Below are 25,109 nucleotides of genomic sequence, written 5' to 3'. Positions count from 1 at the left end.
CCCCCCCTCCGCCCTTTTTTTGAAGCCAGCCTCATTGGTAATCAGTACCACATCTCATGTGTGTAATGACTGCAGATCATCATCATCATCATCATCTTTTAATGACCCCCATAATTCCTTGCAGGGGTGGAGCCTGGGCAACTGAATGGAGCTAGTAGAGTGTTTTAATGGCCGGATGCATTTCCTGTTGCCAGTATGGAGTTTTGTTTGGCAGATATATTCTCAGTGTGCCCAGAGAGAGAAATATCTGCCTCTACCTAGGATCAAACTCACAGCCTCCTGATTGTAAGGCGAGAGCTCCACCTCTAGGCTACCACACCCCTCTGTGTAATGGCTGCAAATGCCAGGAAGATATTCTAAGGCCATATTCAGATTTCGGGCTACCTTAATATATGCCCGTTATACCAGTGGTCCAAAACCTTTGTGTCTTGGCAGCCCAGTGGGGGTGGGGGGAGAGGGGACCCAGGTCATGCGAGTGGCGGGCTGGCACTCACATGAGTAAATGTGTGTGTGTTGCACGCCAGCCCTCCCGCATGTGAATAGAGCAACACATGCGCACTGGGCCACCTCTCACATTGGACCAGTTCTGAATAGGCCATGAATCGGTGGTTGGCTGCAGCCCGGGGGTCGGGGACCCCAAAGAAAGATGGGGATGTATACTTGTATGCGATGCAACAGTCAGTAGTTTTGTCTGTTACATCTTTCCTACTTCAAGCCACAAAGTACATAATCACCACATAAACCTAAACACCACTTCCCAAGTTTTATTGCTATCATCAAATGCTCTCGCTGGAATCTCTTTAAATGTCTGCTTCCTTTTGTAATATTTGAGAAGATTCTAAATATCGCTGACTTTTAATTTTAGGGGTGATTATGTGAACGCTTTGGCCCACTATGAAAAAGGCATCACAGGCAACAATAAGGTAATACACACTCTTGGTGATGGCTTCAGGGCAGATATTCACATGTCTAATTATATTAACTTCATGGTTTAAGATCTCAAATAATTTAAAAATTGATTGTGCCTTGGAAGTGTTAGAAAAGCTTCTGGTCAACTGAGCTGTGAATATTAAAGGAAACCATGTTAGATATTTGCAAGTGCGTAAAATCTTATGAATTCCGGATTTTTTTAACTTACACACTGTATCACCATTTGTCAAAAAAAAAGATAGTTTCTTCTTCTGGATTCAACTGTGCTTTGTATCAGTAGTTTTACAAATAGTGATTTTTAGATAATAATTTTGTTCAGACCTCTTTCCATGAGAAACAAAATGTTCTTAGTAGGTGCATTTCAGAATTGGTGTTATTTAGATGCAGTGTGAACAAATTTACTTAAACCAATACATTTTTATAGGTGAAGTAGGATATATAATTCTGAATGGAATAACTGCTAATTTTTAATAGTTAGTAACCTACAGCCACAATTGAGCCCAAAATTTCTGTAATTAAGTGAGACAGTTCTTAAGTGAATTTTGCCCCATTTTGTGACCTTTCTTGCCACAGCTGTTAAGTGAATCACTGCAGTTGTTAAGTTAGTCACGCGGTTGTTCAGCGAATCTGGCTTCCCCATTGACTTTGTTTTGTCAGAAGGTCGCAAAAAGGATCATTTAACGAGCATTGCAGCATCCCCACAGTCACATGATCAAAATTTTCATGCTTGGCAACTTGACTCATATTTATGACGGTTGCAGTGTCTTTAGGATCACATGATCCCAGGGATACCCCAACCAATGAATCAAGTTGCCAAGCATGCAAATTTTGATCACGTGACTCTGTGGGGATGCTGCAATGGTTAAGTGTGAAAACTGCTCATAAGTCACTTTTTTCCAATCCTGTTGTAATTGTCCCGAAATGTTGTAAGTAAAGGACCAAGTCTTCAGAGACCGTAATTAAGCACACGCTTAGTTAAAACAAGTCTTGTTTTATTTCAACGCTGGGAATTATGTTTATTCCCAGCTGGTATTGAGTCCCAAACAGTCCCTCAAGATAAGCACCCACCTTTCTTTCCTTTGAATTGCTGCCAACAACTAGAGTGCCAAATGAACTATAAAAAAACCAACCGAAGTACAAAGTCCACACAGAGCTTCCAGGTTTAATCTGAACCGAACAAACGACTTTGCTTCCTACAAAGGTTTTGCTACCTTTGCACTTCTTTTATACCTTATGGAAGGGGCAATCACCCCCCAGGCTTATTCTGGAGTTGTCCCTTTTGTCTCAGCTGCTCTTGCCTTCTAGCAGCTCTGCGTACACATGCACTGGGAACAGGCTCCCCTTGTTCCTCGGCCTCGTTGTTGCCAGTTTCCGGAGGCTCCGGAGTCAGCACCCCACTCCCAGGTGGTCCTGGCTCCATCTCTGCATCAGATGCAGGACCCTCATCCGAGTCCTCTCCAGACTCCCGGACTGGTCCCCATTCTACCCCACTGTCCAGTTCCGCTGCTGTCTGCACCGGCTGCCGGCGAAACACAACAACTTTTTTTAATGGTGCTTTTTTGCTTTGTTGCGACTTTTACGTCTTTCTCTTGATTGTCAGTTCCAAGAACACGACGAAGCCTGCCTGGCCGGAGTCGCGCAGATGGCGATCCGTGTGGGAGACATTCGACGTGGCGTTAACCAGGCCATCAAGCATCCTAGCCGAACATTAAAGAAAGACTGTGGAGCAATTCTGGAGAACATGAAGGTGAGCTAATAAAGGGTACCACAATAATTGCTTGCCTGAACATTTCGGTTGCTAAGCGAAACAGTTGCTAGGTGAATTTTGCCCCACCCAAGGGTGTCTTGCTTGCCGTAGTAGTGAAATAAATCACAGCAGTTCTTAAGTTAGTAACGTGGTTGTTAAGTGAATCCAGCTTCCCCATTGACATTGCCTATCAGATGTTCACAAAAAGGGACCACATGACCTCAGGACACTACAACCGTCATAAATATGAGCCAGTTGCCAAGCATTCAAATTTTGATCACGTGACGACAGCATGTAATGGTCACAAAGCAAGAAAAACTTTTTTCAGTGCTGTTGTAACTTCAGATGGTCACTAAATGATTTCAAGTGAAGCACTACTTGTAGACCAGAGATGGGGAACTATGGCCCTTTTATGACTTGCGGACTTCAATTCCCAGAATTCCTGAGCTAGCATGGGAACTTGGTCCCTTTATGACTTGTGGACTTCAATTCCCAGAATTCCTGAGCCAGCATGGGAACTTGGCCCTTTTTGTGGACTTCAACTCCCAGAATTCCTGAGCCAGCTCGGTAACTTGGTCCCTTTATGACTTGTGGACTTCAATTCCCAGAATTCCTGAGCCAGCATGGGAACTTGGCCCTTTTGTGACTTGTGGACTTCAACTCCCAGAATTCCTGAGCCAGCTTGGTAACTTGGTCCCTTTATGACTTGTGGACTTCAATTCCCAGAATTCCTGAACCATCATGCTGACTCAGGAATTATGGGAGTTGAAGTCCACAAGTGTTAAAAGGACCATAGTTCCCCACTCCAGCTGTAGACCAAGAAATTTTTCACAAAATGAATTATGCTAAGATGAAAATCTTTATTACTATTTCTTTTATACCTTAGCAATTTTCAGAAGCTGCCCAGCTTTATGAAAAAGGACAATATTATGACAAAGCTGCTTCAGTATACATACGTTGCAAAAACTGGTAAGTATTATTATGCAATTGCAAAGAGCAAGTTGTGAAGGTTTTGCTGACTTTCTAAATCAGGGGTCTTCAAACTTGGCAACCTTAAGTCATGTAGACTTCAACTCCCAGAATTCCTCCTCCAGTCATATTAGCTCAGGAATTCTGGGAGTGGAATCCACAAGTCTTAAATTTGCCAAGTTTGAAGGACCCTGGTTCTAAATTATCAAACTACCACATCCTTCCTATTGTTATTTCCTTTCAGACCAGTAATACTTTATAATATGCTAATTCTCTTGTGTCGTCCAATTCATTTGCAGCAAGTTTACAGGCTTAGGAATTGAATTAGTGGTATTGGAGTATTCTACATTATTTTATTTTTATTTTATTTATTTTTATCCCAGAAGTTCTGGAGAGGTTCAAGATATAAAACTGAAATAATGTCTGTCATTGTGTCCTGACCCAGACTGGGGCTTTATGGATTTATTGTTTGTTTATTTGTTGCTCAGTTGCTCAGTTAACTATTGTTATTTGGATGATGCATAACAAAATAGATAAATGTTTCTATAGTAACACTAATTTTGAAAATAGGCATTTCGTAACCAAGAAGTCTAAAACTCATAATAAATAGCTTTTGATGTGAGACACACATGTTCCATGGCATTCTTGTGCCAAGACACACAATGATGCTAAGCTATTTTGTACAATTTTAAAATCCCATTGAAATACGTTCTTGGAATAAATGTCTGATTCAGGTAGTCCTTAAGTTATGACCAGAGTTGAACCCAAAATCTATGCTGCTAAGTGATATATTTGTTAAGTGAGTTTTGCTCTATTTTACGACCTTTCTTGCCACAGTTACCAAGTGAATCACTGCGCTTGTTAAATTATTGAAATGGTTCTTTAAGGGAATCTGGTTTTCCCATTGACTTCGCTCATCTGAATGTCACGAAAGGGGATCACATAACCTCGGGACTCTGCGACCATCATAAATACAGACCAGTTGCCAAATTGAATTTTGATCATGTGACCTTGGGGATGCTGTAGTAGTTATAAGTTTGAAAAAAGTCACTTTTTTGTCACTTCAAAATCGTAAGTCAAGGACTACCTGTATCTAAAAAAGAGGTCAAATTCCTTTCAAGGTCACCTTTAAAGTTTTGAGACTTTTGTAATTTTTTTTTGTATGTTATATCCTAAATTAATAAAATTGTTATTACAAATAAATAAAGTTTTGAGACTCGCAATTAAGCAAATTATCTTTATTCTTGATCCGATAAAGTGAGTAGAACCGAACTATGCCGAGAAATGTGTCTATTTAATTACTTCATTACACTTATAAAATATAATTTATTCCTGTTTAGGGCCAAAGTTGGCGAGCTGCTTCAGCATGTCTCTTCTCCAAAAATACATCTTCAGTATGCCAAAGCAAAGGAAGCAGATGGCAGGTACACCTTCCTCGACTTAATGTTCCAATATGTTTGCTACGCCAGCAAGATCATGAGGTCTGCTGCTTTTAGAAGAACAATGAGCGCCTCATCGTGCTAGAAACTCTGCCCTCCTTGGGCACAAATGCAGCAACACAACACACATAAAGAAGGGGTGGCTTTTTCCTTCTATGCCATCCCACTCCGAGGGAGACAGTCACTTTCTCAGTTTGATAAATAAAGATAAGTAAATAAGTTGGGTGTTGTGGTCTGTCAGCCAACCGAATCAGCGGCCAAATCAGATGAGGAGGCAGAATGGGAGTAGTCAGGGCCAGCATCAAGGCAACCTTAGAGCTCCGAGGGGGAAGAGGGAAGGGAGCTGGCAGAGAGAGAAGAGACAGAGGCGGAGCTTGGGCCGTCCGTCAGCCCTCAGATGGAGAGTCAACAGCCCCCAGATCTGGAGGTGGCTGATGAGGAAGAGGAGGAACAGCTGGGCCTAGTGCCTGACGTGCAGATGCACAGAGGGCAGAGGAGAGGAGTGGAAATCTATGGGCCGGTTCTTGGGACGGAAGAGCCACCACCGCTACTGAAGCCCCACCCTAGCTCAGGGGATAAAAGGCAGCGGGTGGAGATGAATAGATGTGGCAGACAATTATTTGTCTCCCTGTTGGTTAGCCACTGATAGTCCAAACTTCTGAATCCTATCGGGAACTGTATTGGAAGCCTTTCTTGGAATCTGCGGCGCTGAGAGTTGGGTGTGCCTTCAGTGTGTGTGTGTCCGTGTCCGTGTCCTGCTGCTAAGAAAAGAGTGAGCACATCGCCCAGGACTTCCGTTAATGATATGTGGTGACAGAGAGTCCTGGTGCGTTGGCATCAGATCAGGGGGAAAGGGAGAGAGTTCTCACTTTCCACAGGTGTGAGAGAGAACCTGCGGTGAGAGAGACTCTTTGCCAGGGTTGTTGGTGCTCCTAATAAAGGGAATGATTAGTTAAAAACAGTGTGCTTGTCGTGTTTGGGAGCCAGGTCAGAACATAAGGGCATGGCAGCCCTACCAGATAGACAAACAGGGAACAAAAGATAAGCTAAATTTACTTTATTGTAAAGCTACATTAACAGAATTTTGTAGGTCTAAAAGTATAGTTCTCACAGTTCTCAGCATCCCTTTGCCCCGTCTCCCAAGGCCATTCCCACATGCCATTACAATTGTTTAACGGCCATATTTTTCACACATTTAATTTAAAACCAGCTTTGAAATTCCCATGCCAAAATTGGACTTATACTAATGCCGGATGATTTGTCCTTCTAGATACAAAGAAGCTGTTTTAGCCTACGAAAACGCTAAGCAGTGGGACAACGTGATCCGGTTGTATTTGGATCACCTGAATGATCCAGAAAAGGCTGTGAGCATCGTCCGGGAAACTCAGTCTCTTGAAGGAGCCAAGATGGTAGCCAGGTAATCGAGTGATAATTTGGTTATTATTTAATGATCTCTGAAATCATGAAAGAATTGAGTGCATTCTTAAATAATTTAATAGATCTAGGAATACATAAATGAATGATTTAGTAGATTTAGGAATACAACCAAATTAAATGTGTGGAGATACATTAGACTGATATGAAGGAAGGAAGGAAGGAAGGAATGTCTGTGGAGATTCTCAGTCCTCCAAGTCATGGTTGTCCCGAAGGTGCATTTTCAAGAGGCAACTGGACTTTCTGTTTTTTCTTTGAAGACCTTTCGCTTCTTATCCAAGAAGCTTCTTCAGCTCAGCTCAAGAATGATTTTTTTCATTGGGAGAATGAATGCATAGATGGATGGATAGATGGAAGGAAGGAAGGAAGGAAGGAAGGCTGTGTTTTCTTTTTCCTACTTTATATTCCCAGAAAGCCAAGATGGAATCAGTTTGAGTTTCTAATGTCTTTAACTCCCATGCTTAAAATATCTTCTGGTAAATACCAGCCCTGGACAACATCTTTGCATCTCACTGTTTGAGGAAGTTGCACAACATTCTCAGAGACTCTTCCCATCCTGCTTACAATCTTTGTGAACTGCTGCCTTCTGGCAGAAGATACAGAACAATTAAAACTCAGACCACACGTTTTTCTGAACAGTTTTTATCCCAGAGCTACAATCATATTTAACAATGAACTTAAAGACCACCATCAGTGAGCTGTTGGACAGCATTACTTGGTTTGTTGTGTGGATGCTTGTGTGTTTTAAGGGGGCGGGGAATTTTGGTGGGTGGGGGTGTGTTCGGAGATTGTCGTGTGTGTGTGTGTGTGTGTGTGTGTGTGTGTGTGTTGGGCCTGGTCTCTGAGTGTTATATGAATTTCATTGTATGTGTATACTGTGTATATACGTACAATGACAATAAAGTATTATTATTATTATTAAATGTCACTACATGTTTTCTGTAAGGTCATCACTGTGGTTTTCCAGAAAAGGCCGAATGTATTTATTTCCTAATATCATTGCAGGAATTATTTTCAGGATTAATTGAATCTCTGTAAGTATGTGACCTGTGTGAATCTGAGTGTCCAAAAGTCGAGTTGGTGACTGTGACCACAAAGCCAAAGTCCTACTTTTTTTGACCTCATACTGCTTTTCAAAAAGGAGCAGGACTTTGATTGCATAGTTACTGCTATCTTCCTGACTTTTTGGGCATAACAGATGCCCCTGGAAAGAGCATTCAACTCTCTGGTCTACAGAACACAGAGCCCCGTTTATTTATAACAATCAACACATTGACAACTGGTATCAACTTAGCTTTCATCATCATGTTTCATACTGGGCAAGATGCTGCCGTATTTGTGCCCCTGGTGCTTTAGGGGAGGGCAACCTACATTCTTATTTATGCACAGCCCAGTGGTATATTTTTCCCCTCTGTTGAGAAATATATCATTGAATTAGGTGTGATTGCCATTTACAAGCTAAAAAGCAATTTACCCATGAATCTCCAGCTGGTTTTGCTGCTAATAATTTTGTGAGTTCTTGCTATCAGCATACCTTGAGAAGAAGAGTATTCCTCTAAGTATTTTTTTTAATAGAGCGATAATTTACAAGGTATATATGTCTTAAATTGTGGAGCCCTGGTTAGCCTCTAGAGGTGTTATACTAGTTTAATAATGATAATAAAAATGATACTTTAGGGAATGAGAAAACTCTTCTGTGGCAGTTATTTTTGTATTCAAAGTTTGTGCATTCCTTTTTGAATTATTACCTTGACTGCTTGGGAACATAAAAGCTTTGGGGTTCTGTTCACTTTTCCTTTTTTAAAAAAACTACGAAGTCTTTATTCTTCTTAGATTCTTTCTGCAGCTGGGTGATTATGAATCTGCCATCCAGTTTTTAGTGATGTCCAAATGTAACAACGAAGCTTTCACCCTGGCTCAGCAGCACAATAAGATGGAGCTCTATGCTGACATCATCAGTGAGTATTGCAGCCTAATATAATTCTACCCAGCAGGTAGAAGAAGCAAGAGGAACACATTTATTTATTTATTGGTTAACTTTAGTTGCTGCCTATCTGGCCATGGGGGCTACTCTAGGTGGCATACAACAGATTGCAACAAAGGCACAACAAGATTCGAGATATTGAGAGCCAGGCATGGGCTGACAACATTTGTGTGATGACACTTGTCATGTTGGCATCCTCGCAGCCTGTTGCAGATTCTGTTGGTTCAAAGTTTTTAGTAGTAAATTAGCTTTTAACTTGATTACAATGCATTAGGATATTGCTGTTGAAAAGTTAGTGGATCCCTTTTAAATGCAGGCAAATGTAATGATGTGTAACGTTTTGTTACTTCCTAACAATTTGTTAGGAAGCACAGTACAACTTACTCAGGTGTTTCCATTAAATTATTTGGTAAATTCTGTCCTATTGCAATAGAAATGGTAAAGTTAGTAGTTCCTTCACATTTTTTGGCAAATTATTCTTTATTAATGATTGGAGACCTCTGCTCATTTTTGCCTGCTTTCCCAAACATTTCTAATCCTCTGTGAGAGGCCCGAGAGCATATTTTCAGAGCCTAGGAGATGGAATTGGGGTGTGTGAGACATTGCAAGTCTCGCTCGGTGGGGGCTGCTCCATTCACAGGAAGAAAAGGGAATGTTCTTTGTGCTTCCTCCCCATTCCAGGTTCTGAGGAAACCACCAACGACGATTACCAAAGCATCGCCTTATATTTTGAGGGAGAAAAAAAGCATTTTCAGGCTGGCAAATTCTTCCTGCTCTGTGGTCAATATTCCAGGGTTAGTACAACTTTAGGAAATCGGATCAAACATCAAGTTGGACAGGTCGTGAGAATTCTGGAGGAAGATCCCCTCAATATCTTTTTCTGTGTTTTGAGGGGAATTGGGTGGGATTCTCTGTGCCCAATTGTGCTAGAAAAAAGCTTTAGTAATAGCAATAGCGCTTAGACTTACTGTATACGTATATTGCTTCATGGTGCTTTACCACTTTGCCTAAGTGGTTTACAGAATCAGCATATTCTCCCAAACAATCTGGGTCCTCATTTTATCGACCTTGGAAGGACGGAAGGCTGAGTCAACCTTGAGCTAATCAGGATCGAACCGTTCACAGTGGGCAGAATTAGCCTGCAAAACTGCATTCTAACCACTGTGCCACTGGGGCTGTTTAATGCTTGTTTTGTCTTTAATTCTTGTTTTGTCTTTAATTCTTTGTAAGAATCCCTGTATTGTCTTTCTGAGCCTGCTTAGAAAATCCACTAGCATGGAATGGGTGGGGAGACTTACCCTATCTCAGGGTGGCAGCTTTCAGTCTGATAAATAGAAATAGGAATCAGTAGACAACTTCCTTCATCAGCTGCTTAGATAGTCCACAACCTATAACCATTCGTTTAGTGACTGGTAAAAAAGGTACAACAGCACTGGAAAAAGTGAGATGACTTTTTTTACACTTAACAACTGCTGCAGCATCCCCATGGTCACATGATCAAAATTTGGCCACTTGGCAGCTGGCGTGGGTTTATGATAGTGGCAGTATCCTCAAGTTATGTGATCCCCTTTTGCGAACTTTTGACAAGCAGACTCAATGGGGAAGCCAGATTCACTTAACAACCGTGTGACTAATTTAACAATTGCAGTGCTTCACTGAACAGCCGTGGCAAGCGAGGTTGTAAAATGGGGCAAAACTCACTTAACGGTTGTCTCACTTAGCAACAGAAATTAGCTTAGCGGAGGAAATTGGGCTTAGTTGTGGTCATTAGTCAAGGACTACCTGCATCTCAGATGTCATCCCTTCCTTCACTCTTAGACGTACCAGTCTTATAAACGAATCACTTCAATGCCATAAACGTTTTGCCAAGTGATTGGATTGGATTTTGATGCAGATTTTAAGAATGAGAGTTGATATGATGAAATTTGAAGCAATATATGTGACACCTTTTCACCAAATGTCTCTTTCTTTGTATATGTTAAATACAATAACAGATGGTTAATGGAGGAATTTGGAGATTATTGTAATTTTGGGGGTAGTCTGTTGACTGTGCGTGTGTGTGTGTGATGATGTTGGGTTGATTTGATTATCAGAGATCTCACCTGGCATATTTGAACATTTAATATAGTATTTTTGTTAAATTGGGGTGGAAAAGGTTCTTACCATGCAAAAGGGGGAAGACTTTATCAGATTTTCTTTTTTTTTCCTCAGTATGTAGCCAAGGGATTCTACATATTTAATGTTAAATTTATTTGATATTTGGGTCATTTCCCCCTCCCGTTCTTGTACTCATTTTCTTCTTTTTGTTGTTTTTCTGTTTTGCCTTTTATTCTTGTTTATAAAGCAAAACAAATTGTGTGTGTGTGTGTGTGTGTGTGTATATATGTTTTCTTAAGTTTTCACGGGTATTTATATGCACAAAGTGAAGATGAGGGGGAAAGTAAGTTATTAGCCATTTAATGTATGTGGTCTTTTATTTGTTTTCCCAGGCGTTGAAACACTTTTTGAAAAGTCCAAACACAGATGATAATATGGCCATAGAAATGGCAATCGAAACGGTAAGTCAATGTCATTTAGGAAGAAAAAAATACATGTGACTTTTTTTTTAAAAACCCCAAAATTCAATGCCACCGCTACAGTAACGTTTAACATAACATAAAGTTATATTTTATACCACTTTTTAGTTTATATCCTGCTCTTTTTTCACAACCAAAATTTATACTGGTTATTTTCAATCTTCTATATATATAAAAGCGAAAGACCACTCACGCATCATCAAAAATCTCCAGAACCGTAAAGCCTACAAACTTGAAATTTGGCATGTTTGTTCCTCTTGGCTTTTAGGTGCTCAGTAAGAAAGGATTTTTCCAAATGACCATCAGAGAATTTAGAGTAGTTCCTATGTTGTTATTATTATTAACACGCTCTGATGCTAAGGAGTTCTGCTCCCCTTCCCCACCTGTAAAGAAATCTGTTCCAAATGCAAAACACAAGCAGAGGAGTTTCAGTTTCATAGCACCAAGCAGCTTTAGTACAGAACAGTTGAGCTAAGCCATGCCCAGGCTCCTTGCTGTCTCCTTGCTCACACAGCAAATACTCTTTCAGTTTCCAAACAGCCCTCAACTCTCACACACTGACAAGAAGCTAGCCAGATGAATACCAATGGATGCGGGTAGGCAGAGGCAGAATTTCCCCCCTTATTTTCCTCCCCAAAAACTAAGCCTGACCACATAGTTTCGTAGTAAAACACAGGTATCAAGCTAGTATGCAATATGAACGGAAGGCTCCCTTTTGGTGAATCGTTTGTAAAAAGTCCTCAGTGGCAGGCTGATGCTATTTTAATTCAGCTTTATAAAAGTTGACTTTCCACGATGTCTCTCTACCTTTGTGGTGATGTTCCATCCACTTGTTTTCGGAACAGGTGGGGCAAGCAAAGGATGAAGCCTTGACCGACCAGCTGATAAATTACCTCATGGGTGAGAACGACGGTATACCAAAGGTAGGGACTTCCAGGCAGTGTTTGTAATCCTTATTTTTCTACCATATCTGCAGCACGTTTTTTTTTTCTTCAAACTGGTTTACTGGCGAGCGAAACCATTTCAACATTTTCTAACCCTAGAGCACCAGAAGGCCTGGGCCTGCATGCCAAAACACGACACAGGGAAAATTAGCACCGGATGAGCCACCGTTGTCATATTTACAGTGCATTTCCTATATATGAATATTTGGAATGACTGTACTTTTATTTATCTTTAATTCTGATAGGTCATCATTTTGTTCGCAGAGGTCTGTGAACCTCTCTAGATAAATGCTGATATTAAGAGCAAAGAGAATAATTTTTAACACAGCTAAGGATGACTTCAGCCTGGTTTGTCTGGAGTTGAAGTCCACAAGTCTTAATGTTGTCAGGATTGGACATGTCATGCCCCTGTCAGAGTCTGAATCCAAGGAGGAAGCCATACAGCTGACAGGGGGTGGGAGTGTGGCTCCGTTGGCTGTGGAGGAGGCTGTGGAAGGGCAAAGTCCGGCTGGACAGAGCAGGGGAGAAGTAGAATAAGGGAGAGGGAGTTCAGAGGAAGATCCAGGCCTACCCCCTCCTCATCCTAGAGCACGCAGGGAGGAATGGAGAAGGGAGCAATGTGAATTGCATGGCTTACGGGGGAGGAAAGGGCCCTGATTGCCTTCATTAGCTGCAGCTGGTAAGACAGTTTATAAGAAAGGCAGGTTGCGTGCGGCAGGCTGCTGGGAGAAAAAGTGGTTTTATCTTGTGGTGTCGTGGCTTATCTGTGTTCCTGGCGCCTTCCCAAACATGTGAGTTTTGCCGTGCCTTCAAGTCTGGAATTCTTGATCCTGCCCTGCCAAACTAATTACTTCAGTTTGGCTTGTTTGGACTTAATTCTCTGCACCCCAAGGCTGTTCCTGGGAGTGTTTTTCTCCAGCCCAGAAGGTAACCTGGACATTGGGGGCAAAGTTGGAGCTAATAAAGGGACTCTTATTGATTATCTGACTGTGTTGCCTTTGTGCCACACCCCGGGTCATCACAGGACATCTCTGATATAAAGACACAACTGTGGCTTTTTAAAAATAAATCACACCCTCTTATATACCATACAGGAATACAGGTGATCCTCAACTTACAACAGTTCATTTAGAGACTGCTCAAGGTTATAACGGTACTGAAAAAAGTGACTTACGACTGTTTTCACAGTTACAATCTTTGTAGCATCCCTGTGATCAGGTGATCAAAATTCAGATGCTTGGCAATGGGCTCATACTTGTGACCATTGCTATGTCGGTCAAGTGGATCCTTTTTTGAGACCTTCTGACCAGACAGGTCATTGACCAGACAGGTCATTGTAGAAGCCAGGTCCACTTAATAACCAGGTCAGTAACTTATCAACTGCAGTGATCCATTTAACAACTGTGGCAAGAAAGATCATAAAATGGAGCAAAACTCGCTTAACAAATGCCTCACTTAGCAACAGAAATTTGGGGCTTGATTGTGGTCGTAAGTTGAAGACTACCTGTAACATTGAATTTGGTTCAAATTATGACATGATCCACAGACAAATGTCGTAGTCCTCTTTCCAGTGCAGGCCTGCCAAACAAGCAACTATTTTTGAAGGCTGCATTGTGTTATCTTATTTAATCCTAGTCATTGTATCTTTTTGTTTATTTATTTTCTACCAGTTGTTTTGTTTTCTTACCCAAACCTCATTTTGTTTTTCCAATTGCTTTACTGTAACTTCTGTAGTCTGTTTCTGTGAGTATTTTTATTCAAATTGTTCTAAACCGTGATAGTTGTTCGTGTTTGAAAGAAGTTTTAATGCTGCGTCCCTTTGCCTATGTGCTGTAGATCCACTGCCTGCCTTCCTTCCAAATGTGCTACCCTCATTTGACACAAATGGTAGACAAAGGCCTGAATCCAAAGCCTGATGCTTTTTAAAGGGGCTTTATTAAGCTGGAACTGGGCTATTGTCAAGTCACTTTCACAGCAATATTTTTTTTAGATCACGGTTAGTTCAGTTAGCTGTAGAGACTAAGGGAGATGAACTTAACAAAAATATGCAAGAACCAGCGCTTTGCCAAACAGTTCAGTTCAGTTTATTGACTAGCCCATAGGCCGTATCAAAGTACAGAATTCCAAGAACAAATTATGAATAAAACCCTATAAAAACAATTTAAAATGAAATTGGAATAAAGTGCAATAGTTTGATATATTGATAAACAGGACAAACTTATATTTCAGTATCACCCCTACAATCTACCCCAATTGGTCCCACGTATGCCGATCTCAGCCAAACCATTTTACTCACGTACTGGGCCGTATTAAAAGTTGGTTTTCAAATTCTGGCTGCAAATAAGGGACATGTCATTTTATATACACTGCTCAAAAAAAATAAAGGGAACACTTAAACAGCACAATGTAACTCCAAGTCAATCACACTTCTGTGAAATCAAACTGTCCACTTAGGTAGCAACACTGATTGCTTTGTGCAAATGGAATAGACAAGAGGTGGAAAGCAGAGGCAGTTAGCAAGGCATCTCCCAATAAAGGAGTGGTTCTGCAGGTGGTGACCATAAACCACTTCTCAGTTCCTGTGCTTTCTAGCTGATGGTTTGGTCACTTTTGAATGCTGGCAGTGCTTTCACTCTAGTGATAGAATGAGATGGAGTCTACAACCCACACAAGTAGCTCATCCAGGATGGCACATCAATGAGAGCTGCGGCAAGAAGGTTTGCTGTGTCTGTCAGCATAGTGTCCAGAGCATGGAGGCGCTACCAGGAGACAGGCCAGTACATCAGGAGTCATGGAGGAGGCCGTAGGAGGACAACAACCCAGCATCAGGACCGCTACCTCCGCCTTTGTGCAAAGAGAGACAGGAGGAACACTGCCAGAGCCCTGCAAAATGACCTCCAGTGGGCCACAAATGTGCATGTGGCTGCTCAAATGGTCAGAAACAGACTTCATGAGGGTGGTATGAGGGCCCAACATCCACAGGTGGGGGTTGTGCTTACAGTCCAACATTGTGCAGGACTTTTGGCATTTGCCAGAGAACACCAAGATTGGCACATTCACCACTGGCACCCTGTGCTCTTCACAGATGAAAGCAGGCTCACACTGAGCACATGTGACAGACGTGACAGGGTCTGGAGATGCCATGGAGAAGGTTCTGCTGCCTGCAACTTCCTCCAGCGTGACCGGTTTGTCAGTGAGTCAGTAATGGTGTGGGGTGGCATTTCTTTAGGGGGCCGCACAGCCCTCCATGTACTCGCCAGAGGTAGTCTGACTGCCATTAGGTACCGAGATGAGATCCTCAGACCCCTTTTGAAACCATATGCTGGTGCGGTTGGCCCTGGGTTCCTCCTAATGCAAGACAATGCAAGACAACCTCAGGTGGCTGGAGTATGTCAGCAGTTCCTGCAAGACGAAGGCATTGATGCTCTGGACTGGCCCTCCCATTCCCCAGACCTGAATCCAATTGAGCACATCTGAGACATCATGTCTCGCTCCATCCACCAATGCCATGTAGCACCATAGACTGTCCAGGAGTTGGGGGATGCTTTAGTCCAAGTGTGGGAGGAGATCCCTCAGAAGACCATCCGCCATCTCATCAGGAGCATGCCCAGGTGTTGTAGGGAGGTCATACAGGCACGTGGAGGCCACACCCACGACTGAGCCTCATTTTGACTTGTTTTAAGGACATTACATCAACGTTGGATCAGCCTGTGTAGTGTTTTTTCTCCACTTTAATTTTGAGTGTAACTCCAAATCCAGACCTCCATGGGTTGCTAAATTTGATTTCCATGGATAATTTTTGTGTGATTTTGTTGTCAGCACATTCAACTATGTAATGAACAAAGTATTTAATAAGAATATTTCATTCATTCAGATCTGGGATGCCTTATTTTTGTGTTCCCTTTATTTTTTTGAGCAGTGTATGAACCAAGTTACCTGTCTCTCACCCTCTTATACAAACAACAAATAGTATGTGAGCCAAATCTTATACTCTGCCCCTCTGCAAATGCAAATACGTTTATTATATGCTGTAGAATGGAATCTCTCATATCTGACCAAGGAGGGGTCAAACATTCTTTGAAACAGTCCCAGAAAACAAAGATACTATTTGGAAGCATCACAGGGATATATGGAAAAGGAGAAGGCAGACCGCAATCAGACTTGCAGGAGTCTGTTACAGCTCTAAATTAAATAGGGAACTCTATCCTTGCGAAGTAGGACCACAAAAACATTTAGATCAACTGTTCAAATAAGACCATAAAATGAGAGCAGACCCCTCCCCCCCTTCTAGGCACGGATGACGTTACCTAGATTGGTAATGAAACGTCTGCAAGAAAATTACCAAGCTCAGCACCAAGGACCCCACAAATATTTTATTAAATTTACGATGTTTCCTTTTTGGCAGATTACAAAACCACATGTCGTGGCTGCCCTATGCGCATATTGTAGAGCCATCGATGGTTTTTAAAAGCTAAAACGTCGTATGGCGCCATTGCTCACTGCACTTAAGCCAGAACATATGCAAGCGGTTTATTTTACAAACCCTTCCGAAAATCCAGCCGGAAGATAGGAGGAATTTGGCATACTCTGAGATGCAACTCTCTCTTTTTGTTCTGAAGGAAGCCAAATATCTCTTTCGACTCTACATGGCATTAAAGCAATACCGAGAAGCTGCTCGGACAGCGATCATCATCGCTCGAGAAGAACAGTGCGCAGGTATGGCCCTTTGGGTGGTTCATTTCTGGACGGCAAATCTGACCAATACAACACAGAAGGTCACACATGAAAGAAGAGGGACACAGGAACATTGTCTCTCCATTGTGAAACTTGAAATAATGCATTAAAGGTTGAGTTTATTTTTCAGTGTTTCCTCTCCTGTTTATTAAGAGTGCTGGCTGTGTTTTCCCTTGCTTTTATTCAAGGCCAAGGGTGTCTAACCTTGGCAACTTTAAGACCTGTGGACTTCAACTCCCAGAATTCCTCGGCCAGCATGGCTGCCTGGAGAATTCTGGGAAACCAAGTCCACAGGTCTTAAAAGTTGCCACCCCTGCTCAAACCACGTTTTGTATGACAGCATTGCTCTCGATTAAACCAAATAGTTAGTTTAACCTCATAAATGCTCAGCAGGTCTCATTTGGAGAAGTAACATAACTAGAAGATGAATCCATTTTTTTGACTACTGAATTTTCACATGCTGTCGGCATCCCACACACCATTAAATTTAAGCTGATTTTCCCACTTTGTTACTGGAATTTAACGTTTTAGATTCACGCACCCAGCTTAAAGCGAATTTGATGATAAAGCATTGTGGTTGTAATGTCTTACTGACAAATCAGTAACTAAATTTTAGCACTTAGCTTGATCTGAAAGGGTTTGAGAAGAGCCTAACCATTTTACTGAAATTTAATTGCTTTGGTTTTCTTTCTTTTTTTGGTTTTGTTTTTCTTTTAAAAAGGGCATTATCGAAAAGCCCACGATGTTCTCTTCAGTATGTATTTAGAATTAAAAGTACAGAAAATTAAAATACCCTCAGAGATGGCTACAAACCTGATGATTCTACACAGTTACATTTTAGTAAAGGTAACTACTTTTTCATGTACGTATTAATAGAGAAAGATTAAATCCAAACTAGTGAAATTTAATGCAAATGTATCATTTCTCAGACTTACGACCATTGCAGCATTCCCCATGGTCACATGATCAAAATTCAGAGGCTTGGCAACTGGTATGTATTTATGACCGTTGCAATGCACTTGGATCATGTGGTCTCCTTTTGCGACCACCTGACAAGCAAAGCCATTGGGGAAGCCAGATTCATTCCATAACCTAGTTGAGTAACTTAACAGTTGCAGTGATACATTAAACAACGGTGGCAAGAACGGTTGTGAAATGAGACAAAACTCACTTAACAAATGCCTCACTTAACAACAGAAATGTTGGGCTCAATTGTGATCGTAAGCTGAGGACTACCTGTATTACTATAAGGTGGAGGAATGATCAATTCAAAGACTTGTAGCAAAGAAAATCATTATAAAATTCTGTAAATAGCCACAAAGCTCAACCAATCCTTTAATGATCATCTGCTGTTTTCCTTGTTTACTATGGATGGCTCCTAAATATTACCAATAATGCCTGATTCCCATGTATATTTCAGATTCATGTTAAACGCGGGGACCACATGAAAGGAGCACGTATGCTCATTCGTGTTGCTAATAATATTAGCAAGTTTCCATCTCGTAAGTGTTACCCAAACCAGAAATCTGTCCCTTTTGAGGGATTCGGGGATATTTTCTGCTTCGTTAAAGAGTTAAGCATGGCAACTTTTATTAAAATTATTGTGTTATACTGGTAAATATGATTCCTATTCTGTCATACTCATTTCCTTGATAACGTGATCTATATCATCTTCATCCTTTTCTTTGTTTTTATTTTATTTTGGAAGTGTAACAATTTACAGTAGAGGTAAAAGAGATTTTTTTTCAAGTTATCTAGACTTTGCTATAAATAGATTAAAATTTAATTATTGCCTGTATCATGTAGAGATTGCTGAATAGGGCTGTTCTGATCAAGGCTTATGGAGACACTAACAAATACACGTTCGTCCCAAAACCCTTTTTTCTTTATTGCAATGGCTGTGAATTTTAGTCATTCACAGCCTGTAATGAGTCTGAAACAGTTTGTAAATAGTCCCACGGAAGTCTGCCAAATTCCTTCCAGATAAGTCTGATAAGCTCGCACCTTTATCTTCCTTGAAATGCTACCAATGACTAAATGTCCAATTAGTTATATGAGGCTAAAGTGGAACACAAATTCGATACCGAGCTTCAGGTTTCAAACTGACCAGTACGAACAAAGTTGCTTCCTGCAAAGGTTCCTGTCCCTTTGCTCCTCCTCTATGTCTTATGGGAGGGCCAATCACCTCCAAGTTTTACTCCTGAGTTGCCCTTTTTGTCTTAACTATTCTTGCCTTCTGGCCGCTCTGCACATGCGCACACTGGGAACAGGCTCCCCCTGTTCCTCTGCCTCGCTGCTGTCAGATTCTGGAAGCTCTGGAGTCAGCACGTAACTCCCAGATGGCCCTGGCCCCATCTCTGCATCAGACGCAGGACCCTCATCCGAGTCCTTCCCAGATTCCTGGACTGGCCCATGTTCCTCCCCATTGTTCAACTCTGCTGCCCTCTCCGCCAGTTGCCATTGGACCACCATAAGGTCTTGCATCAATGCATTGATTGGTGATTTGAAATTGTCCCGTGCGCTACTGATATCGTTGCTATGGTGTTACCTCTTTGGCTATCACCTTTAGATGGTCTCTTGTTCTTCAAATTCTGGGAGGTTACATTTTATCAGCAACAACTCTTGTGCAATCTAGATAGTTTTGACTGCCAATTGACAATGAGTAGCTAAACTGTAAAATGTCTTTGCAGGGTGATTGATGTCTGTTGTTTTACTTTCAGATATTGTGCCCATCCTGACCTCAACGGTAATTGAATGTCACCGAGCAGGACTGAAAAAATCAGCCTTTGCTTTTGCTGCCATGCTGATGAGACCAGAATATCGGAATAAAATTGACCCGAAATACAAAAGGAGAATTGAAACACTCGTCCGGTGAGCTTATGGTTATTCTGTCTAACCAAGGTTTAGGAAGGCATTGGTGCATAACTGGACTCTTATGACAATCTTGTCTATGCTGATTTAGTCTGTTATCCTGTGAACATAGGTGGTCCTTGAATTACAGGCACAATTGTGGCGAGTGTTTCTGTTGCTAAGCGAGACATTTGTTAAGTGAATTTTTGCCCCATGTTGCGACCTTTCACAGTTAAGTGAATCATGGCAGCTGTCCCAAAAGGTGCCTTTTTGAAGAGGCAACACTGGACTTTCTTGTTTTCCTTTGAAGACGTTTTGCTTCTCATTCAAGAGGCTTCTTCAGCTCTGACTGAATGGTGGTCAATCCTTGGCTTGTAGATCTGTTGGAAGAAGGCAGTGGTGAATTAGCCGAAAAACGCCAGGAACATGTACCACCAAGTCAAGTGCACCTTGAGGTTTACTGAATCTGATAAGCCAACAGTGAGGTTGCTCCCAGACCAATCAGCAGAGCATTGATGTTTCCCCACATTCCTATGTGAGCTTATTGAGTCTGAAAGAAGCTAGATTTGTTTTGTTAAAACTAGCTAGATTTGTTTTAGCTAGCAAAATATGGAGCAAGGAGATAACCCCTCCCAACAATCAATAACAATAGCACTTAAGACTTACATATCGCTTCACAGTGCTTTACAGCCCCCTCAGAGCGGTTTACAGAGTCAGCCTCTGGCCCCCAACAATTTTGGGTCCTCATTTTACCCACCTCGGAAGGCTGAGTCAACCTTGAGCCTGGTGAGATTCGAACTGCCAAACTGCTGGAAGCCCCGCATGCACCAGAATTAGCAGCAGTCCTGCATTCTGACCACTGCGCCACCGCGGCTCTAATCAAATTGAAAATAGATCGGAGGGCCAAGAACCTTAACGGAAATTCTTGCGACGTGACTATACTGGAGCACAGAATATAATTTTTAGGCAAGGAAAGCAACTGAGAAGTTTTTTTAAAAAAATCGATCTTAATGGGCTTCTTATTTTGCTATCAGGCGGCCGGACAGCTCCGAAGGGGAAGGGGACGAACCCACCACGCCGTGCCCGTATTGTGACTTCATGCTCCCCGAATGTGAGCTTCTATGCCCAGGCTGTAAGAACAACCTCCCCTACTGCATTGCGACGGTGAGTCCATGGTGAGCAACTCCCAGGGCTCGGATTTTCCCGCCTTTCCGCTCCTGAAGCTGAGCCTCCGAGGGCCACCCCTTTGCATTGGGAATCTGAGCTTTGTGCTTCAAAAAGCCTCAAGGTCTCATGGAAATCGGTGCAAAATGCAGCGGCCCGCATGGTTTTGTGCAGACCCCAAGGTGCACACGTGTCACCTCTCCTACAGGAGCTGCATTGGTTGCCGATTTTGCTTCCGGGTGCAATTCAAGGTGCTGGTTGTTACCTTTAAAGCCCTTCATGGCTGGGGACCAGGTTATCTGAGGGACCTTCTCTTACCAGTCACATCTACCCGACCCATCAGAGCAGGGAAGCAGGGAATGTTGTGGGTCCCATCCCTGAAGGAGATACACCTGGTGGGACCCAGAAGGAAGGGCCTTCTCCATGGTGGCTCCGTCTCTCTGGAACATCATCCCCCCAGAGACTGGAATGGCCCCTTCTCTAACGCCCTTCCAGAAGGCGCTGAAGAGCTGGTTCTGCCAGCGGGCCTGGGTGGCCCAGAGTGGGATGGAGCCCATCAGGTGGTTAGTGTGATCTGCTGTCCTCAGGGTGGGGGGTGGGAGTTGGTGGGGGGGTGATTTATTTATTTATTCCAGATTTTGTTCTATTGTACTTAATAATTTATTTGATTCATGTTGTTAGTTTTTATTGGTTTTTTTATTTTTTGTTTTAAATATGGTTTTCCATTGAATAAGCTGCCTCGAGTCGCCATGGGCAAATAGGTGGCAATATAAATAAAATAAATAAATGAATAAAATAAATAAATTAAATTAATAGAGATAGATTAGATAGATGATAGATAGATAGATAGATAGATAGATAGATAGATAATATACAGGCAGTCTTCAACGACCGCAATCGAGCCCAGAATTTCTGTTGCTAAGTGAGACATTTGTCAAGGGAGTTGGGCCCCATTTTATGACTTTTCTTGCCCACATTTGTTAAGAGAAGTGCTGCCGTTATTAAGTCAGTAGCCACTGTCGTTAAGTCGTTAAGTGAATCTGGCTTCCCCCGTTGGCTTTGCTTGTCGGAAGGTCGCAAAAGGGGATCACGTGACACCCCCCCCTCCCCGGGGACACAGCGACCGTCATAAACATGAACCAGTTGGCAAGCATACAAATGTAAATCATGTGACCACAGGGATGCAGCAACGGTCATAAGCGTGAAAAAGGATTCATAAGTCAGTTGTTTCAGTGCTGTTACACCTTTGGTGACTAAATGAATTATTGTAAGTTGAGGATTACCTGTAATTACTTCCAAGCAAGGCACTTAACTTCCCTTCCCAATGAAACCTGACGCGGCGCCCCCTTGCAATTCTTCTAGGGACGACATATGGTCAGAGATGACTGGACTCTGTGCCCTCGTTGTGAGTTCCCGGCGCTCTGCTCAGAGTTCAAAATGTGAGTTGCAACCTTTTTCACTCTCTGATTAATTATATGCCAAGAACGTTTTCCTGCCACAAAATTCAGATTTCTACCAAGTCGAAATCAGTCCTGCTCATATTATCTGGCTGTTGACCATTTTCACATACTTTTTTTCATCTTCCTAAATCATTTATTTCAGCCAATAAGCAGCCAAAGAAAAGGGTTTTTTTTTTGCTGTTTGTGTTTGCAGAACCAATTTTTCCCAGAAGCTCCATTACAAAAATGTCCCATTGGTTGCATTAGGACTGATCTGACAGCATATATCCATCTGTGTTTGAGATTTTATTTATTAAGTGATGATTGATTAGGATCACATAATAATTTTTAGTTAGGAAATATCGCTCTGACTTTAAACCAATTTGCATAGGCAAATAACTACATAGACCTCTTACTTTTTTTGCTGAACGTTATTTTCCTTGAGTATCTGGGATAACGTCTGCTATCAGTAGAGAGATGATACTTTTAGAAATATTGTAATTGGCAGATAAATTTAAATGGGGGAAAAACCTTTCTCCCTAAAATTAACACCTGCTTCGATTTAAGTTGTTGAAATGTGCAAACCTTTGCTATAATTTTTTTCACAAATCATAAATAAACCGAGTTTGCTTTGTGTGTGTCTGTACCTACACACAGAGGTGTCTGATCTCGTCTATGAATCTGTCTGGACATTTCTAATGTTCTAATGTTAGACAGTACATTGACTGTACCAAAAATATTGTATGGCCTGCCAAAATATTGTATGATATGTCAAATTAGTGACAAAGTATATATTCTCTTTCTATTTGACATTCTCCCAGTCCTCTCTCTGTATTTTAAAAATGTCTAGATTGTTGAAAAACATGGACATAATTAATGTTTTGGGACATCTAGCCTCTGGTTATTTTGACTAATAATAATAAATTGGTAGATTTGCACTCTGCCAATTTTATTCCTTTTCTATCAACTGGAGAAACATAAATCATCATCCATTTTAAGACACTGAAGTGAATCTGTTGACAGAGAGGCAGACAGCAAACCCAGATGCCAGTATAATGTTTTGCAACCTGCATGGATGATGCTCATTGTGGGAGGTAGTGAAAGTGTCTTCTTTCAACAGTTTGTTGCAGAGCGAAGGCGCATGTCCCATGTGTTCAGAAAAAGTCGAGGCCGCCAGCCTAAGCAGAACAGCTGATTGCACACCGTACCTGAAGCCAGAAGTGGAGCAATAATTTCAATCAAGTGGCCCAATCTTCGTTTTCATGTTTAGAATATTAAAGGACCTTCATTTGTTTGTATCTAAAACAGTAACTGGCCTATTCTCTCATGTGCGCTCACCTCCATACACTTACCTCCCAAATTGTTTTGCTTCTTCTACGCAACCAAGATTCTTTTGCTTGCTTTCCACAATGTGTTGTGTGTGTGGAAGGACATGGGTTGTGTGCTGGGCCCTCTTCCACGATACCGCCAATTCTGCCCACTGATTTTTCTGCTTGGGACCCCTTGTGCCGATACATTGGCAGTCACGTAAATCGCAATCCTGTACGCTTAATGTGTAGCTCCAAAGGAGTGAAGATGAGACATCGGGGCGTGATCGAGGGCACCGACTCCCCACTCTGCAAGGATGCGCTGTACGGTTGAAAAATGAGCACTGACAGCTCCTCTTCGATCTAAAATGGAGCAACTCAAGTTTAACAAACCAAGCCGGTCCTTAGCGAAATGGTGCGGCTCAAGATGCCGTGCAAGTTACTTCAAGTAAACGACGACGAACACAGGCAGCCCTCGACTTACGACTACAACGGAGCCCCAAATTTCTGTTGTTCAGTGAGACATTTATTGAGTTTGCCCCATTTTACCATCCTTTGTCAACTCATAAAACATTCCTATGCCTGTTTTAGTAGTTGCCATAAAAAAGGATGGGAAGTGAAAGTACATTCCAACTCTTTATCTTTAAAAGATTGTAACTAAGCTACCAGTTTTTGCCCGGGAATATATTGAATTGGAGAACGTGATTGATGACACCCAGCCCTTGAACGTGCTCAATTGGAGAATCTGATTTATGACATACCGGGGGAACAGGGTCACAGGGGACTGGAAATGATGCAGGCCATAAATTGGCTTCATACAGGGCAGTGCCAGTATGTCGCCTCTAATGAATCCTTTGATGTTTTTTGAAGTTTGGCTCGTGGTTCATGATTTCATTAGAGCGATTGCTGGAATCCTAACACCCGTCTTGCCACGGTTATTAAGTTGATAAGTTTGTGACACCGTTGTTAAGTAAATCTGGATACCCCCGTTGACTCTGCTGGTCAGGTAGTCACCGAATTCAGTCACTTGTGCAAGCAACTGCTAGAGATCAGCTTCCAACGTGCAATGCATTTAAAATAAAAATAAAAACTGGTTAAAAATATGAAACTAGTTTTATTGCAACTTTTACACGGTGCTGCACTTTCATATACAAAAAAGAATAACTGATTAGGGTTTGTTCATTATCTGTTATATACATGGGTAGCAACATAATGAGCCTTTCTTTAAAAAGAAAAAAAGCTTTGTGAAGGGAAGCACTAGCAGCTTGGACTCTTTTTCTCCCAGAGAGCTGAGCCTCTTGCTGTATTTACAGAAATTGAACAATATAAATTCTGTTTGCCTCTTTTTCTGCAAAAAAGACGGATCTATATATATCTGCCGTTGCTGTGCAGTGTTAACAAGGCAACTGGTTTGCCCAACCATTTACTGTGCCCACAGTCCAATAGTAAGCTTGCATAGACAATTTTATTTAGCTCTTTTTCTTTGATTTTCCTTTTTTCCTTTCTTCCTTTCTTTCTGCTTTTGGTGGCTTGGCAGGTTTGGTCTTTTTCTGTCAAAAAGAAAACATTTTTTTAAAAATGTAAACCGAATC

At 41.8% G+C, this 25,109-nt stretch overlaps 2 protein-coding genes across 3 annotated transcripts in view; one reads left to right on the top strand and one right to left on the bottom strand.

The window, feature by feature from the left end:
• Nucleotides 1–24,619, top strand: part of WDR19 (WD repeat domain 19) — a 42,748-nt gene extending 18,129 nt beyond the window's left edge. Inside the window, exons 21-36 of one of the 2 annotated variants that reach the window (XM_026699845.2) lie at nt 866–923; nt 2,531–2,677; nt 3,564–3,646; nt 4,987–5,070; nt 6,356–6,502; nt 8,353–8,477; nt 9,185–9,297; nt 10,993–11,061; nt 11,925–12,002; nt 16,643–16,739; nt 17,479–17,603; nt 18,178–18,259; nt 19,478–19,628; nt 20,642–20,771; nt 22,134–22,210; nt 23,331–24,619. In XM_026699845.2, coding sequence (XP_026555630.2) covers nt 866–923; nt 2,531–2,677; nt 3,564–3,646; nt 4,987–5,070; nt 6,356–6,502; nt 8,353–8,477; nt 9,185–9,297; nt 10,993–11,061; nt 11,925–12,002; nt 16,643–16,739; nt 17,479–17,603; nt 18,178–18,259; nt 19,478–19,628; nt 20,642–20,771; nt 22,134–22,210; nt 23,331–23,442 — 1,678 coding nt within the window. In that variant the 3' untranslated portion in view covers nt 23,443–24,619. Of the gene's footprint in view, nt 1–865; nt 924–2,530; nt 2,678–3,563; nt 3,647–4,986; nt 5,071–6,355; nt 6,503–8,352; nt 8,478–9,184; nt 9,298–10,992; nt 11,062–11,924; nt 12,003–16,642; nt 16,740–17,478; nt 17,604–18,177; nt 18,260–19,477; nt 19,629–20,641; nt 20,783–22,133; nt 22,211–23,330 lie in introns of both variants that reach the window. The other variant, XM_087936820.1, reaches the window with a different exon arrangement.
• Nucleotides 24,612–25,109, bottom strand: part of RFC1 (replication factor C subunit 1) — a 40,494-nt gene continuing 39,996 nt past the window's right edge. Inside the window, 1 exon segment of the mRNA XM_087936822.1 lies at nt 24,612–25,067. Coding sequence (XP_087792948.1) covers nt 24,987–25,067 — 81 coding nt within the window. The 3' untranslated portion in view covers nt 24,612–24,986.

This window comes from Pseudonaja textilis, chromosome 6 (genome assembly GCF_049901715.1).
Source record: "Pseudonaja textilis isolate UNSWEBS1 chromosome 6, rPseTex1.2, whole genome shotgun sequence".
In the NCBI taxonomy this organism is placed as follows: Eukaryota; Metazoa; Chordata; class Lepidosauria; order Squamata; family Elapidae; genus Pseudonaja; species Pseudonaja textilis.
The sequence above is the reverse complement of the archived record's forward strand: the minus strand, read 5'-3'. Positions and strand labels throughout refer to the sequence as shown.